The sequence below is a fragment of the Myripristis murdjan genome, chromosome 15 (assembly GCF_902150065.1).
Source record: "Myripristis murdjan chromosome 15, fMyrMur1.1, whole genome shotgun sequence".
In the NCBI taxonomy this organism is placed as follows: Eukaryota; Metazoa; Chordata; class Actinopteri; order Holocentriformes; family Holocentridae; genus Myripristis; species Myripristis murdjan.
In genome coordinates, this window is record NC_043994.1 from 12,384,338 (window position 1) to 12,400,744 (window position 16,407).

General features: G+C 41.9%; 1 protein-coding gene across 1 annotated transcript in view; it reads left to right on the plus strand.

Annotated features, from left to right (window-relative positions):
* Positions 1-16,407, plus strand: part of sdccag8 (SHH signaling and ciliogenesis regulator sdccag8) — a 52,523-nt gene that overhangs the window by 17,847 nt on the left and 18,269 nt on the right. Inside the window, exons 14-15 of the mRNA XM_030070396.1 lie at positions 10,218-10,345; positions 15,529-15,637. Coding sequence (XP_029926256.1) covers positions 10,218-10,345; positions 15,529-15,637 — 237 coding nt within the window. The remainder of the gene's footprint in view (positions 1-10,217; positions 10,346-15,528; positions 15,638-16,407) is intronic.

Below are 16,407 nucleotides of genomic sequence, written 5' to 3' on the forward strand. Positions count from 1 at the left end.
AGGATACAGGAGGAGGAATGTTGGAAGAGAGGAGAGTGTATAAGAGTTTAGAAGGGCACTGTAGAAGAGGAGAGGACAGGAGGCTGACTGTAGCTCCACTATCGTCACTGAACATCAGATAGGGAATGCTTCCTTTGAAATCAGTCACAGCTGCTCTGTTGCTTGCGTTGCTTTTGCATTGCATGGCTTCTGATGAAAGTGTCAGTGCTCATATGACAGTCTTGATGGCTGACAATGAGGGTTCATCCTCATAAGCACACCAAGTGTTTATTGTGAAATTGTCTTCAGTGGCATCAGTGTGCAGTGCTCTCTTGTCGTTTGGAAATTGGGAGCACTGCACTCTGAGTCCTCAGAGTGCACACTGACTGCTCCAGCTGAAGAACCAATTTGTCCGAGCATCCAGATTTCCCCAAAGCAATTTGATAACAGATCTAACAGCAATGGAGTTACTGTTAGAAAATATTTGGTAGTTTTTTTTAACCACAAATGTCTGTGAATCTTACAAAATGCCCCTTGTATTGCATATCTTACAAAGTATTGGCAGTATTACAAATTAACATTGTTACTTATATAGTCATCCATCACTGTCTTAGAAACTCCTCTAAAATGGTCTATACATTGACATTCTGGATAATGGCTATTTCTTTTGTAAATTTATAAATAATTGTCTGCCCTGCCACTCTCTGATGGGTGCTCTCTGATTCCTCAGCAGACCACCAGAGTGAATTTACAGACCAGTCCTAAAATAATGAGAAGTAGTTTTTGTTGGTTGTTTTCTGGTATATCAAAATATAATAAAATGAATGGCAACCTTCAAAGGCTATGATGTTCGTTAGGTTAGACCTATTCATTTTTAAAAAGAGAAAAAAGCGCTCCAAATAGCACATACGATGTGACTACATAAGTGTCTGGTCGTAATTTGTGGTTGTATTGTTTCTTTCAGCTCAGCTCGTTTACATTTGTGTGCACATTGTAACCTTGTGCTGATGCATATACTTATGCATGATGACTGTGCTACAGACACTTTCCCCCTCTGCTCGTCTTTGTAAACGATGTGCTTTGTGGAGCAGGAGGAAGGGCGCATTTATGCCACCTGATGGTGCTGTCCTTTAGTTGAGTTTGACAGTAATGAGACACCGGAGATAAAACATTGGAGAAGATGAGAGACTGGAAAATGAGGTTAGAAAAGGAGGGGAGGGGAAGTGAGTAATGATACAGGTGGAGGGGAGATGGAAGTTGTGAGGGGAAGAGGGTGGAGGAAAATCAGAGGAAGTTTGGTTTTGACAGTGAGCTGGGTGGGTGATGGCAACAAGGAGGTAGAGGCAAACAGAGGAGAAAAGCACTGAAGCTGGTGATGGTGGTGTATGATGGCAGGCACACGGGTGAGCACAAGCCCCCCACAGGGCCAGCTCCAGCCTTAGTTCCCCCCCACTGAGTTTAAAGAGCCTCTCTTTGTTTCCCACCTCAATGGCCCTCTCTCCCTCACTGGGCATCTGATCTACTGGCCCAGGAGCACACAGACCACCACATGGAGAAGAGAGAGACGGGAGGAGAGGAGAAGAGAGGGTTGTTGAGGGGATAAGAGGAAGGAAGAAGAGAAGAGAGGATATACAGACAGTTTTAAAGTTGCATACTGATGATTACTTGGGTGGGTAAGGAGGAGCATGTATACATGTGTTGGTTGGTGTGTGTGTGTGTGTGTGTGTGTCTGCCAGTTGTCCCCCATGTTATAACAGGGTGGGAGGGCTGAGGCGCGTTTTGAAACGACATCAGGTGCGTCTCAGGTGTGAAGTGAATTCCAGCACAGGTGGATTGAGCTCACAGCGGGGGAGAGTGCTCCATGTGGTTCAGCCTCTTACTTTGCACACCTCTCTGTCAATTTTCCCCCATTGCTCTGTCTTCTTTTTCCGTGTTAGCTTTCTATCATATTTCCTCTTTTTGAGACAAATTACTGTCTGTGTTTATTCTTAAATATAGTCTGTAGCCTCAACTGTCCTTGCTTAAAACAGTAATATAGACTCACTGTATAACTGGACACATGCCTTGCAAAGCATTATGGAGGCCAACTGTATTTGATATTAAAAATGAACCTAATACTGTGTACAGCACCTTGGTTGACAGCTGTCATTTCAAAATGTGCTCTATAAATAAATTGACTTGACTTCAGCATTTGATATTCATTGCAAATGTATGCACATATGGTCCTGTAGCTTTAATTCAGCTAGTTTTCCCTCATGCAGTTTTCCTATTATGTTTATATAAGGTATAATTATATCTTATATAAGCTTATGTGTACTGCATTTATTATCTACTGTATCTAGTGATTGCTTCTTAATTAAAATGACAAATAACTGGAAGCTGGTGCCTTCATTGAAATAATCACGTAAGTCAATCATTTACCTTCTGAGCTGAAATTGATTCGACCTCCAGCCCTGCCACATATGTTCCCCACAACTATTTCTGTAGGGCACAGATTTGACACTGACGCTGAGTCCTGGGTTTCTGGATTGGGTCAATATGGGAGCATATTGTACGTATGCTGTGTGTTTATTTTTAAAAATCACAGATGTCTGGCGCTGCCAGCCTGCTCTTCGTGTGTTAAGACCATCAGTCATCTGTGCCAATTAAGACTTTTAAACTTCTCTCGCTTTATTTGGTGAGTGGATCGATGATGACAGAGGCCAATCAGGAGCTAATTACTTGAATTTAGAGCTGGGTTTTTATCTGAGGGAATGCACACTGTACTAGCAACTGTGTGTATTTGTGTGTGTGTGTGTGTGTGTGCGCGTGCGCACACGTGTATTTATATGTCAGAAAGAGAGTGAGCAAAAGACAGCTTTCAAGATGTGTATATTTCAAGAGAGTAATTGTCCATGCTTATGCACTTGCGTGTAGGCGGGAGGAGGGAATATTTAGTTTTGTGGGTTTTTTCTCCTAATTTAACAGTTGCGGGTTTCTGTTTTTCGGCCACGGTTGGCTTGCCACTGACCTTGGTGGCGGTAGGGGGGCTCTAACGCTCCTTGAAGAAGAAAGCGGCTTGGGCCCGCCCGCTGTAAACAAAGTTGACTTGCCGACAGATGGATTGAATGACAGAGAGGCTAACTGAGCCAGGAATGGGCCTGGCAGCATCGTACTGAGCAGAGAGAGAGAGAGAGAAAGAGAGAGAGAGGGAGAGAGAGAGAGAGAGAGAGAGGGAGATAAAGGGGAGGGGGGGAAGAGGAGAGGTGGCCAACAGGAGAGGAGGTGTGAACAGGTGCAGGGCCGCTGAAGGAAGAACCAGCAGATGGAGAGAGACACAGCCAGTTTAGTTACAGGAAAAAAAGGGTGGGAGGGAGGAGGGAGGGGAGGGGTGGAAACAGCAGAAAAAGGGATAGGAGCGGGGATGAGAGCACTCTGGACAGATAGAGAGATGGATGGATGGAGAGATGGACAGAGCACAGAGCAAACGAGCTGTGTGTTAGCGGTGAGGCTGCATCAGGCTGCCTCTGCGTTTGATTTGTTTGTTTCATAAACTACAAGGGGTGGAGGGAAGGAGGGGTGTCAGAAGAAAAAAAAAGGGGGGTGTGATTGACTTGCATCACCTTGAGACTTAATAAAATGTGGTGAAACACATGAGGTGTGTGTGTGTATGAGAGAATTCTTGCAGTGCTGTGTGTGGTCTGCTAATCTGTAGAAATCTTCTGAGGTTTATTGTACGCAGCATCAACGGTACATTAGCAAAGCAAATGTTCAATATGTCACTTTATTTTCCTTGCAGCTCGCCCATCCCTTGTTGGCAGTTACGATTTAGTTAGGCCTACACAAGTCCTCTCTCTTTCCCTCACTGTCTCTCTGACACAACGCATGCAAACACGCACTCACACACACATGCTCATAAGCAGAGATCATCTTGTCTTTGTAATTTTCCTTCGCATCAGACTGTTGAATATTAATGTATTCTGATTAATGTATTCTATCATAAATAGCTGTTGATCCACTGGAATTCCTCCACAAAAATGATTCATCCAAGTGTCACTGTTTTGAGCGATGAGAGTGAGCAAGTTGTTGACGGTTGTAATTTATAGTATCAGTTCATTACAATAAAATCCTATGAACATTTTCACACACCCAAGTGGAAGCTCACCAAGTAATTATTTTAGCTTTGGCTGTATCAGTTTAAATATTGATTTAAATGGAAACAGAGCTGTTTTCTTCTGCAAATCTTTAGGTATATAGTTCCTTAAAATGTATATGATCATAAGATCATATCATTTAAAGAGCTCAGGCCAGCCTTGTCTTGAAATTGCATCTCAGAGATTTTAAATAGCGTTTTCAGTTCCCTATTTTTGTTACCCCCCAGTTACAGACAAGCTATGACAACAAATACACAAATAATATGTGATTTTATATACAATAAATTTTAGTTAAACATCCCAAACATTTGAGATTGTAATGAAATTAAAATTGCATGCGATGCAAACTCCGGAAAGAGTCACATCCGTAGTACAGATGGTCCTCTGGGATAGAAATATAACTAATCTGTTTCCTCCTCCTGATTCTGCATCTCCTCCTCAACTCTTGGTAGGGATCGTCAATATCTGAAAACAATCTCTTTTTTGTCGTGAATAGGGCTTGTGCATATATGTGTGCATGTGTGTACGTTTTGTGCTATAGTCTGAGTTCACGAGCTGCTCACCTGTATGTTAATTTCACACCTGTTATTTTGCAACAGAGGAACGTAGCAGAACAAAAAACGTGAACATGCATTAATTTTAGGAATTATTCTTTTGCTTTTCTCTCATCATTTCTTTTACATTTTTATGGAAATAATTTATATATTTATCTGTACATTCTCAGTTTGGTTTACTCTGTAGGAAAACTAAAAAATATGAAAGGGAGCGGGTAAGTGTATGTGCTTCATGGTTGAAGTTGTTTCCAACAAGTGGCACCTCCCTAGTGCGCCGATTCTATTTTTGTTTCTTAGTGGTTTGAAATGACAGTGAAAACACCTTCATGCAACTTATTTCATGTCTTTAACATGCAGTACGCAACAGTTAGGCTTTCTCCTGCTCTCTGTGTGCATTTATATTACTGTGCATGCCTGACATTTGTCTGTGTGTGTGTTTGTGTGTCTCTGTTATTGTGTTTATAGGGAGAAACTGTGTATATGTGTATATTCTCTTTACTTTAGCCCAAACAGCGGTCGGTGGTGTCTGGCGTCAGCAAGCGTCTCCAATTCCTCCAAGTCCTCCGTCTGACTCCAATTTGTGCTCGTTCTCTGATAAACCGCGGCATTTGGTGGTTCCTGGCGTGGGATCCCGGCCGCACCACGGGGTGCTGCAAACTCCGCGCTTGGTCGGGCCCTGGCACCCCACATCTAATGGGCAACAGCTTGAATAGTGCCCACTTAGGCAGGCAGCACGGACTGGGCCCCCTCTCCTTGCTTGCCGCTCCAGCCAGCTAGCCAGCCAGCCACCGCCTCTGCCACCTCCCACTTACCCAGCAGCCCCTGTACCTGGCCGCAGCCCCCCGAGTCATTCCAACCTACCTTAGGCCCACGGCCCACACAGCTCCAGCCATACTTATCAAGCTGTCCTACAGTGCACCAGGCCAGGCATATACAAACAGGCCCAGCTATCCACTAGCTGAACATTCAGTCTATTGCCTCCTAGGCCCAAACAAGAGTTCCTGCCATCGGCATCAACCCAGAGCCCATTCACCAATTAACTGGAAGGCAGATTGTTGTCCAGGGAGGAAAATCCAGCTCCAGCCCCCCATATTCAGCCTCTGCTCTACCCATCGCCCCTTAACGCTTGCTTCAGGGCTTGGCTCTCTGTGACATCCCTCCTTTGCTTTCACTTTTTTATGCCTCCCTTTTAACAGTGCACTTTTGCAACCATTTTGTGGCAGCAATTTTGCGAGTAACATTAGTTGCATTTGTTTGAGGAGGCAAAACGGGGAAAGGAATGAGCCTAAATATTTCCTTCTCTTCATTGATATCTAGAACTAGAGTTTGAATTGGGCCTGATATTTTGAGAAATTTGAGAGATTTTGTCCGAAGCTGGCCCAAACCTCAAACCACCACACAAAATGTTGAACTCTACTTGATCAAAGCCCAAGAAAATACTCTCCAAAACCAACATGAATCCAGCCAACACCAACCAGAGCCTCAGTAAAACCCAACATTTACAATATTTTGTAGAAGTTTAAGTTTAGGCTTCTCATTACCCGTTTTCTATGTAACACCTGTCCCATTCTAATTATAATGCATATATGGATTCAGAATCTAAATTTAACATTCGGGTGTATCAGTTCCAAAAACGCAATCCAAATTTTAAATGCTACCTTAACAAATTCTTTCATCATTCCACGCCTCAAGACAACATATCTTCTATCTATTAAAAGTTAAAATAAGTTGGAAAAGTGTAAAATTTTAAACCTGAGGCTAAAAATCTGCTTCGCCTAAGCTAATATACTTGAAATTTCTGTCCTTCTAATCCCAACCTGTAGGGGATGGGCAGCTCTAGCTAGGCCTCAGCTAGGCTTCTCAAAGACAGGGACCCAAAATCTTTGTCATGCACACAAATCCTGGTCTTGTTCTTGGAGAGATTTTAAATGATAGTTTGTGTTTTTACACATAATAGTTGCATTATATCAGTCACCCAGGTTTGACCCATCAATTCCTTCCCTGTTGTGAGAACACTTGTGTAGCCAGGAGCGTGCTGCTCCAAAATGAATGCAAGTGCAGCAACCCAAAACTTGATTTTTTTTTTTTTTTTTTGAAAGAACTACTTTGTTTTTATATCACTATACAACACACTCACCCACTAAGTGTGTAAACAAACATACAGTGCTGAGATGAAGATGTTTTGTAGTGATACAGAAACAAAGTAATGACAGTTGACAAGGAATGGGGCTGGAAAAGACTGATAATGAATCTTGAAGAAACCCTCTATTGTTATGCATCTTTAAGAACAGATTAGTTTTGGGTCCATGTTGTTTTCTGTGGCCCATCCACTTGCATTTATTTTTGAACAGCACACTCCCAGTTGCATGCGTGTTCTTGCAACACGGGATGGAGTTGACATGTCAAACCTGGATGATCAGTTACACTGCAATGCAGTAGCAAATATGACTTGCTATAACAATATACAGTACATGTAAAATGTAAGATGTGTAAGAACCAAAACTATCACTTCAAGTTTGGGTCCTACTGAACAACAGCAACTTGAAATCAGCGCTTCTGTTCAAGATGGCCCCACGGCCTGCCACTCCTACACCCAGAACCAAAGGCCCATAAGTTGTTTATTCTGTTCTGTTGTGTACTGCGCTATTGTGCTCTACTTGTGAAATATTGGTTAACTAGATGAGCGAGGACAAACAGATGCCAACTGTGTACTTCTCTCACTTTCTGTCTTCTTCTGTTGTTCATAGTCCTCCTCTTCCTCACCACCTCTCTTTTGCTGACTGCTGGAACTTTCTGGCTGTCTGTCTGATGCTAATTGGTGGGTAAACAGGTCTGGTGTGAGGCTTGCCTCTCCCCCCAACCACACACACACTCATGCACATACACACGTACACATACACAAATACACACGGCCCCCTGGAACCCCTCACAGGACCAAATGGCTGGCAACGCCTGCCCGCCATCTCCCGCTGAGCCCTGGTGTGCGCTTTGGTGGCTCAGGCTGCTGTTCAAGCCCAGCGGGGGTTCATTCACTCGCACACACAAACTCATACGCACACACACACTCTCCTAGTGTCCCCTGCACACCCGCCACCCGCTTTCACACCCCAGACAGCAGGACAGCAGGAGAACACACACACACACACACACACACACACATACACACACGAAGGAACAGACAGACGCGGGTCACTTTAGAGATGCTGGCCAAGCGCTGTAGGGGAGAAAGTTTCACTTAAACTGGAGAATTCTCTCTTCATTAGCGCCTTGGACTTCAGGAAGAGTTCTGTTTATTTGTAGTTTTTTTCTGTCTTTGTAGTTTTTCTTTTCTTTCTTTCTTTGTCTGTCCCTCTGTTGTTTGGGTAGGTTTGGATATAGTTGAATTGGACTGGGCTTGGTTCAGATGTGACCAAAATACATCCCCAGCAGAGAGAACCACCTTTTTTGCGTTTCGCTCCCTCAATTGTAATGCTTGCTTAAATGAAAGTAGAGATTCCAGTGATTCGATCGGTACCAAATAAGTCACACAGGTTGGCATTCTAGCTGGACCAAGTGCTCTGTTAAATACGTAGTGATATTATACCATTAATTGCATCCATAAACATACTAGAAACGAAAAGGCCAACAAGCTCCTGAGGAAAGGAATATCGCTGAGTAGACTGTCCACTTCCTATAGGCGTGTAGCAACAGAGTGCTCGCCTTGTTCACAAGCTCACAATAATCAGCGGATAAAATAAATCTTGTTGTGGACCTTCTGTAATGGACCATAGATCTTTTCGGTTGTGGTACCCTGTTGTGTGTGTGTGTGTGTGTGTGTGTGTGTGTGTGTGTGTGTGTGTGTGTGTTGTGGACAGCTGCAGTATCACTCAGGGGTCTTCAGACTGACGGGGGCCTGACACTTTTGCCCTTCCACCCCTCCTGAGTCCCCTCTCTGTCATCCTCCTCTCTGTCCTCTGTTTCTTTTTCTGCTGTTTCGTTTTCTCTCCTTCTGTCTTGTTGTGTCGCTTGCTCACTCTTTCTTTTCTCCTGTTTGCCTGTCTATCTTTCTTTCATTTCATCTCATTCATGCGTATCCTTCACCAGCAAGTTGTTGAATTTGATGGAATTCATTAGATGTGCACTGATCAGATGGCCACCAATCAGTATTAACTGATAAGTTCTGAATAGTTTGTTGGTGGTGGGAAAAACAACACTGCCCAGTCATGTTATAGACCTACATTTGTGATACTAATTTGACATTGATTGAATATGGTCTTTCCATTTTTTTTTTTGTTTTTTTTTAAATGTGTTTATTTTGTTTTAACAACACAGTTGTAAGACAAAACATGGCATACCTTACACAAAATTGATAAAAAGAAAACAAAAAATAAGGAGGAGGAAAAAGAATTAAAACAAAGAAAAAACTGAAAAATTAGAAAAAGGATAAATAAATGCATAAATAAATTAATAGTAGTAGTGGCAATAATTATAATAATAATAAGAAGAATATTAATAATGCTGCTGCTGCTGATGATGATGATGAAAAAAATTAAAATTGGGCACAACAGTATCCCAGGTAGCACACATGATCACATCAGTTGAAGAAGTACTTTAAAGTGGCCCACAGATGATCACTGGCAAAATGGCTTTGTCCTATTAATTCCTTTTTAAATATTTAAATTATTACATTTATCTACGTATTCATTATTTATTAGAAATTGGACATAGACATACTCCATATCTGGTGAAGAGCAAGGAGAAGTCAGTGGCACGTATGGTCCTCTAGAACTGTTAGCCAGATCTCTCATGTATTCCTGTTGTCATTACTTTATAACATAAATAATTTATTAATGTTTCCCAGCAGCTGGGTACAAGGGACAGGGGCGCCACCAGGAATTTTGGGCCCCATGAAAAAAAAATAAATAATAAATAAATAAATAAATAAAAATAAATATATATATATATATATATATATATATATTTACTCGATGATGGTTTAATAATTTTATATTAGTTTTTACCTATTTTGGGGGCCCCTTTCAGGCAAGGGCCCTTGGAATTGTCCTAACTTTTCCCCCATATACGGCGCCCCTGACAAGGGACCCAGATTTTTTCAATGGTTTCACCTTTCTGTTTCAGAATATATGCTATCTCCTCCATGGCATAACAATTACTCATTTCTCTAAGCCATTGGTCCACCTGTGGTCTCTGAATATTCTTCCATGATAAGGCAATTGAGCGCCTTGCTTGGAGTAAACGCATATATTTAAGGATGTATTTATTTCTTGGTATGGTCATGGTGGGAAGATATAACCCCAAGATGAACATTTTAGGATCAAGGGGTAACTTTACTGCTAATATTTTTTGTATTATTCCTGAAATTTCATTTCAGGTTATTTTTAATTAGCACACCAATTCTCTAAGTGAACTTAATGTGATTAGTTTCAGAGAGACACTTTTGTTTTGTTTCTAATTTATGAATCAGTACATCCCCAGGATCTTTTGTAATAATTGCAAGAATTTTGTAAATATTCCTTTGACACCCCTTCCATCTTCTGCACTCTTCTCTCAGACAGGAGAAGGAGAGTGCAGAGCGGTCTCATGAGGAGGACATGGCAGCCGTGAACCTGTCAGCGCGGGAGAGGGAGGGCGAGCTGACTGCACTGCTAGAGCAATCGGAGGCGAAACACCAGCAGATAGGTCAGTGCTGCAGCCGCTGGTATTGGCAGTGGGCTTCAACGGAGGTCCAGACCAAATACACTGTTCGCTTGTGTTATACCTCACACCTCTCTGCATCAACTTACTTCCAAATCTGTGACACGAACCAAAGGTTCCACTGTATCTGCAAAGATATCATCACCTCAAACGTCTATCCTGTAGCAGTGCGTCCTTTCTCCTCCTCCTTGTGCTTGTCACAGAAGTACTTATAACATTAAGTTCTTTCACTCCACCCCTCCTACATTATCCCTGCACTCCTGTTAGTCACATCAAGCCTGGTGGCACCTGCACCTGTAACTCAGGAGGTTTTACATTTGTCTTTGTGATAGATATCACTGTTAGCCAGTCTCACTGACCACCTACATATAAGTTATCTTGAACCTCTTTTCCATTGGCACTCTGTTACAACATAAGATTAAGTGTGAACAGGAGCAGTATCACAGCTCAAGAAAATTCTGCTCTTGTAGTCGTGCCACTTGTTACCTAGTAAAATCTGCGGGAATGTTCTGCAGGGCAGCAGTGAGAACGCAACCCGTAAGACTGTTGTGTCAAGCAGGTACAACTGTGTGACAGAAGATCTTCATTATGTACACATAAGTCAATGCACAATCAGCTAACAAGCCATTATAGTGTTACTTGGATTCGAAGATGGACACAGATTTGTTGCTTTCACATGTTGTTCCTAAAGAGTTGAAAATTTGAAGAAGAAAATCTCTGGTCAGTGGAAACTACTGGAAATTAAGACAGTGATCTGCTGTGTTCTGCTGCATTTAAAAAAGAAACATAACTTAAGTAAGTATGTTTTTGTGCCTCACCTACTCCACTTGCCCCTCCCCTTTTATGGTCTATATGAATGAGCACAGACAGAAATGTTGTATAAATTTGTTGAGGGTGTTGAGTTGCTGTCAATGTGGCAGAATTTCTGTGTGAAGTGGCTTTATAGAGGTGATGGTGAAATCACAAGAGGAGAAGGAAAAAGAGAGAAGCAAAAACCATAAAAACTAGACTACAGCAAGATAAAGCATAACAGACAAGGTTATGTCAGAGTAGCGATGAGCGAAACAGAGCAGAGTTGGACAGGACAGAGCCATACACAACATGTAACATGACTGATTCCCACAGGGAACTCTCTTCATTTGTAACCCCTGCACAGGGAGGTCAAAAGTCAGGGTTGGGTACAGAGCACCTTGAAATGGACGGTAATTCAGGGTCTTGTCAAGGACACTTCAGTGGGGTGGACACTTGCTGAACCAGGAACTTGAACCTCCTCCGGTTGAAATATGGTCTCCTACTCACTATGCCGCCCTGCTCCCCACCAACACAACCAAACAGAGCGGAGCAGAGCACAGTGGGAAGAGATGGACCAGCGTGCTACTGATATGTGCTGAACTGAACTGAACTGAACTTAAAAGAGTGGAACAGGCCAGAGCAAAACAGAACCCATAAGAGGTGAACAGACAATATTTGGTTTGATTTGATTTTTATTTATTTATTTATTTGAGAACAGAAAAAAGCAGGGCAGAGCAGAGAGGAGGTGAGGGGAGCAAAGCAGCGCAGCGCGGAGCGGAGCAGAGAGACCCTGGCTCTGAGCTCCCTGTCTGTCTGCACAGCAGAGCTGCTGCTGCTAGCACATCTGTTGCACCATCTGGATCCCCCCCTCCACCCCCCACCCCACCCTCCACCAGCCTCTCGCGCTCCCCCCCTCCCCTCTCTTCTCTTTTTATTTACCTGTGGTTCCCCCCAACAACTAGGGAGCCTGCTGGTACACAGAACAAAGATGGGGGGGTATAGAGAGAGGGAGGGATGGAGGGAGGGGAAGGGGGGTAAACAAAGGGTTTGTTTCTGGCGCGTGTCGGCAGCACACATGTTGTCTAAAGAGAGCTGACATCAGAGCACAGCAGGAAACTGTGGCGGGGGAGGGGAGGGAGGGGTGGACGTCCTTTAGTAGCTCGCATCACTTCCTCTCCCTGTGCAACCCAACAGACGAGCTGGATAATTAGCTTTCTTGCTCTCCAAATCCAGCCTCTCTGTCCATCCGTTTGTCCTTCCGTCTACCCGTCCCTCTCTCCCGTCTTCTCCGCTCCCTCCCACCTTTTTCAGAAATTTTTTTATGTTTCTTTTTTGAGTGAATGTGGACAGAGCAGCCTCTAGATGATATCAGATATTTGTTTCTCTCCCTCCCTCCCTTCCTCCCTCCCTCCCTCCCTCTTTTTCCTCTGTTTGTTTCCAGTGCCAGTTCTGCTGTGTTTCTGTGTCCCAGGGTTCTTTTTGGCCTACGCATGGCCAGACGCATTCAAAGCCTGTTCAGCTAATTAGCATTCTTCATGCAACTTTTCCAGCACTGACCAAACTTTGTTCAGTGTGTGTGTGCATGTGTGTGTGTATGTGGGTTTGTGTGGTTTAGCTTTATGGTCTGTAGCATCCAATTTATGCCCTCCATGCATTATACGTTGCAGCAATGTGGAGACATAGGCTAAATAGAGGAAGAGGGAAAAAAAGTTGGAGTTAGCTGCTTTGTAGTCACCATGTCCAGCCATTAAAAGGTGGATGACAGTGGGATAGACAAACTCAGAATCAAACACACTACATGATATGACTTGCTCATGGGCCCAAGGCTTGGCCTCCACACATCTCCCATTCCTAGTTACTCTTTAAAAAAACATATTTATAGCATTTCTGTGTTAATCAGTGCTATACAATGGAGGGTGATGGGAGAGGAGAGGGGATGACGGGAATGACAAGGGTGTTAAAAAGGTTGAGAGTCAGATTAAAACCAGCAGGTGTGCTGTATAGGCAGCTTCAGCACAGGGATCCACCTGAACGGCCCTTCTACTTTTTTCTTACAGTTACTTGTTTCTCCCTCAATATCTGCTGTACACAAAACAACTCTGCACAAAGTCTGAGGGACTTTTTCAAAGACTGCGAGTCCTTGGTTTTTTTTTTTTTTTTGGTTTCCGTTGACTGTAACAGAATGCTGGAGCAGGTGGATCGTTCCCTCAATCCAAACGGCAGCCATTGTTATTTTAAAAGAACAGACATATGTTGGAGAGCGGAACGTGGACCGTTTCAAAGGAATGATGAAAGCCCAGTGTTGGATTGTTCAGAAAGAGGCCCCCATGAGCGGATGAGGACGTGGCAGCAAGGGTGGAAAGGAGAAAGGAAGCGCTTTCAAACAACAACTCCCTCTCTCTCCATCTCTTTTTACCCTTCTCACGCTTTATATTTGCTCTCTCTTTTCTCTGTACTTCCTGACTCTCTCTTTCCCTCTGTTTTTCTCTGTACATTCCCCCCTGTCGTTTGAACAGTTTTGATTGTATGTTGACTGCCTACAAAGGCATTTTTGGGAATACATTCAAAGAGACATATGTATCTCTCTTTTTGCCACAGTGTTTGTTACCATAGATTTCTTCTCAGCATGTCCATAGTGTAGGTGTGGTCTTGTGGTGTATGAGACCTGTTTGCGCACTCTCGTCTAAATACTGTAACTCTTGCTATAGAAGTAGTCCTGATGCTTTCCAGGAAAAGTGAGTTTTGTTATTTTTAATCCTTATTTTTAATTAAACAAGCAGGTTGATCAAAAGATTATTTGTTTTTGAAGAGAGTATTATTTTTATTGTTATTTTCTACCATGACAGTTTGGATTATAATGTGACATAAAGACATATTTGCAATGAAATGTGTTTGCTTCAACCCTAAACTGAGCTTTAACAAAGGCATGAAGTTAAAAAAAAATCCAAATCTTCAGGTAAAAAGAAAACTTAAATCTGCATTGTAATCTGCAATTTGCAGAATGTGACTTTAATCCACTGGACCCCTCAATCCGTGTCCCTCTAACACATACAGATCAGATAATATAACACAAATTCCAAAGCTTGCAACCACAGTTTCAAATTGTGAATTAGGACATTTATTGGCACAACATGATCTGTCCCATCACTGATCTCATTCTTAAAGCCTTATTTTACTTTGATATGAAATCTACTTTTTCATGTTTCCCTGTGTGGGCTTGTGAATAGTCACTAATATTTGCTGTCTCTGTACATGTAAAGATTTCATTCACCTGCTTTTTGTCTGCTTTTGTCAGTCTTTGATTATAATGTTGAACTTTCTTTGCTTAAGTCATTAAATACAGTTTTTAAAGGCAGGCAGATTAGAACACCTAACTCTGCTTGAGATCACGATGATCAACCACTAAAACTGGCTTCACAGAGGACACATATCATCACACATGTCATCACCACTCACATACCACATGTCCTTGAAAATGTAGTGTGACTTTTATTTTGTACAGTATTATTAACCTCAGAAGACTTAAAAATTACACCATCTTAATGAAGCCATAATTTGGTTATTACAGAGGTTTTGATTTATTGTGCTTATTTTAGTCTTTTACTGTCAATCATGTGACACCCACAGTAAGAAGTGGGGAGTCTCCATCTTGAAATCATCTCTGTGAAAAATATGTTGTTTTACAAACTTTTTTTAGGTTTTTTTTTTTTTTTTTTTTTTTTTTTTAAATTTTCTTTCCTTTTTTACCTTTAGGGTGTCTTTGATAGTCCAGACAGCAGTTATTTTAAAGATGGGACGACCATCAGGTTTAGATTTTCAAAAACACATAATTAAATAAATAAATGTCTAAAATTAATTACATACCACGTGCAATACAGATTGATTTTGGACAGTGTAATGTAGATGCAGATTGTGGTAAGTATAACTCCAAATGACACTGCTATTCACCTTTAACACATGAACAAACAAGGGAATTTCTTTATCTTATTTGCAGTTGTTGATGTATAATTGTTAGGCATTCAGAGCAAGAGTTTTCTAGCCTTTAGGTCCGGTGTAAGTTTGCTTTCCACCATTAAACTATGACCTTCGAGCGTCCACATATAAACAAGATGTGGTTACAGGAGGAAAGGGGAGATGAGTGACAGCGGCAGTGACAGCAGATCCTCAGGGCAGCTCATTCCAAAGACTGACAGCTCTCGTTCTTCTGTGAATGCACGTGGCCTGAAAAACAAAAATGTTAGAATTCAGTGAGGTATCGCTCTCGCTCATATTATTTTCTAGAAAGCCGGGACTTTTGACAGCTCCACATAGTGTGTAATATCATCTACTGTAGTTAACCTCACAATAACCCCTGGACTTCCCATGATCCCTTGCAGTTGGAGAGCTTGATGGTCTGCTGAGTTCCCAGAATTCCCTGATCCGGAAGCTGAGGGAAGAGTGTTGCATGCTGGGAGCCAAGCTCGAAGAGCTCACAGAAAAAAGCAGGTCATTACAGGTTCATTCATTCATTTTTGTAATCATTCATCCATTTATTCATGTGCACAGTTTCCCCCTTCTCATTCCCAGCTAACTTTTTCATTCATTCTTTCACTCACTCACTCACAACCACACCACCACAACTCACTTATTCACCTACTCACTCATTTTGCTCAAGCAATCGCAAAATCATTCTTCTCCTCACTCAGTCACACATTTATTCACATGAGTAAGCAGAGGAAACTGCACATCTTATTATTTTTTTTTGTATTGGTGTATAGATAAACACTTATATAATTATATAATGATGTTGCTGAATGCTGCTCTTGCAATACAGATTATTATTTATTGATTATTTATTACAAGAGTGTGTGTGAACTTCATTCTATTATTATTCATTCATTCACATATTGTGCATGTTTACCTGCTCATTGATTGACTTACTAACTTACAGACTCATTTGTGTTTTTCTTTTAAAGTCATTGCCTTATCTTGACTTAAAGCCATTATCCAGCCATTTATTAAACCTCTAGAAATCAATGTCATCCATGTTCATCAATATTACATATTCAGAATCACTTAATGCCTTAAAACAGCTTAAATGTAACTCTACACCTTGCCCTCATTTAGTATGTGTGGATCTATGAAGATACAAATAGTCCCTGCACACCCCCCTACCTGCTTGCACACCAGCTTGTAACCTGCATTGTATTTGATAATCTATGCATTTAAAAAAATAATATTTCTCAGCGAAAATCTAAGTTACACTAATATTATTC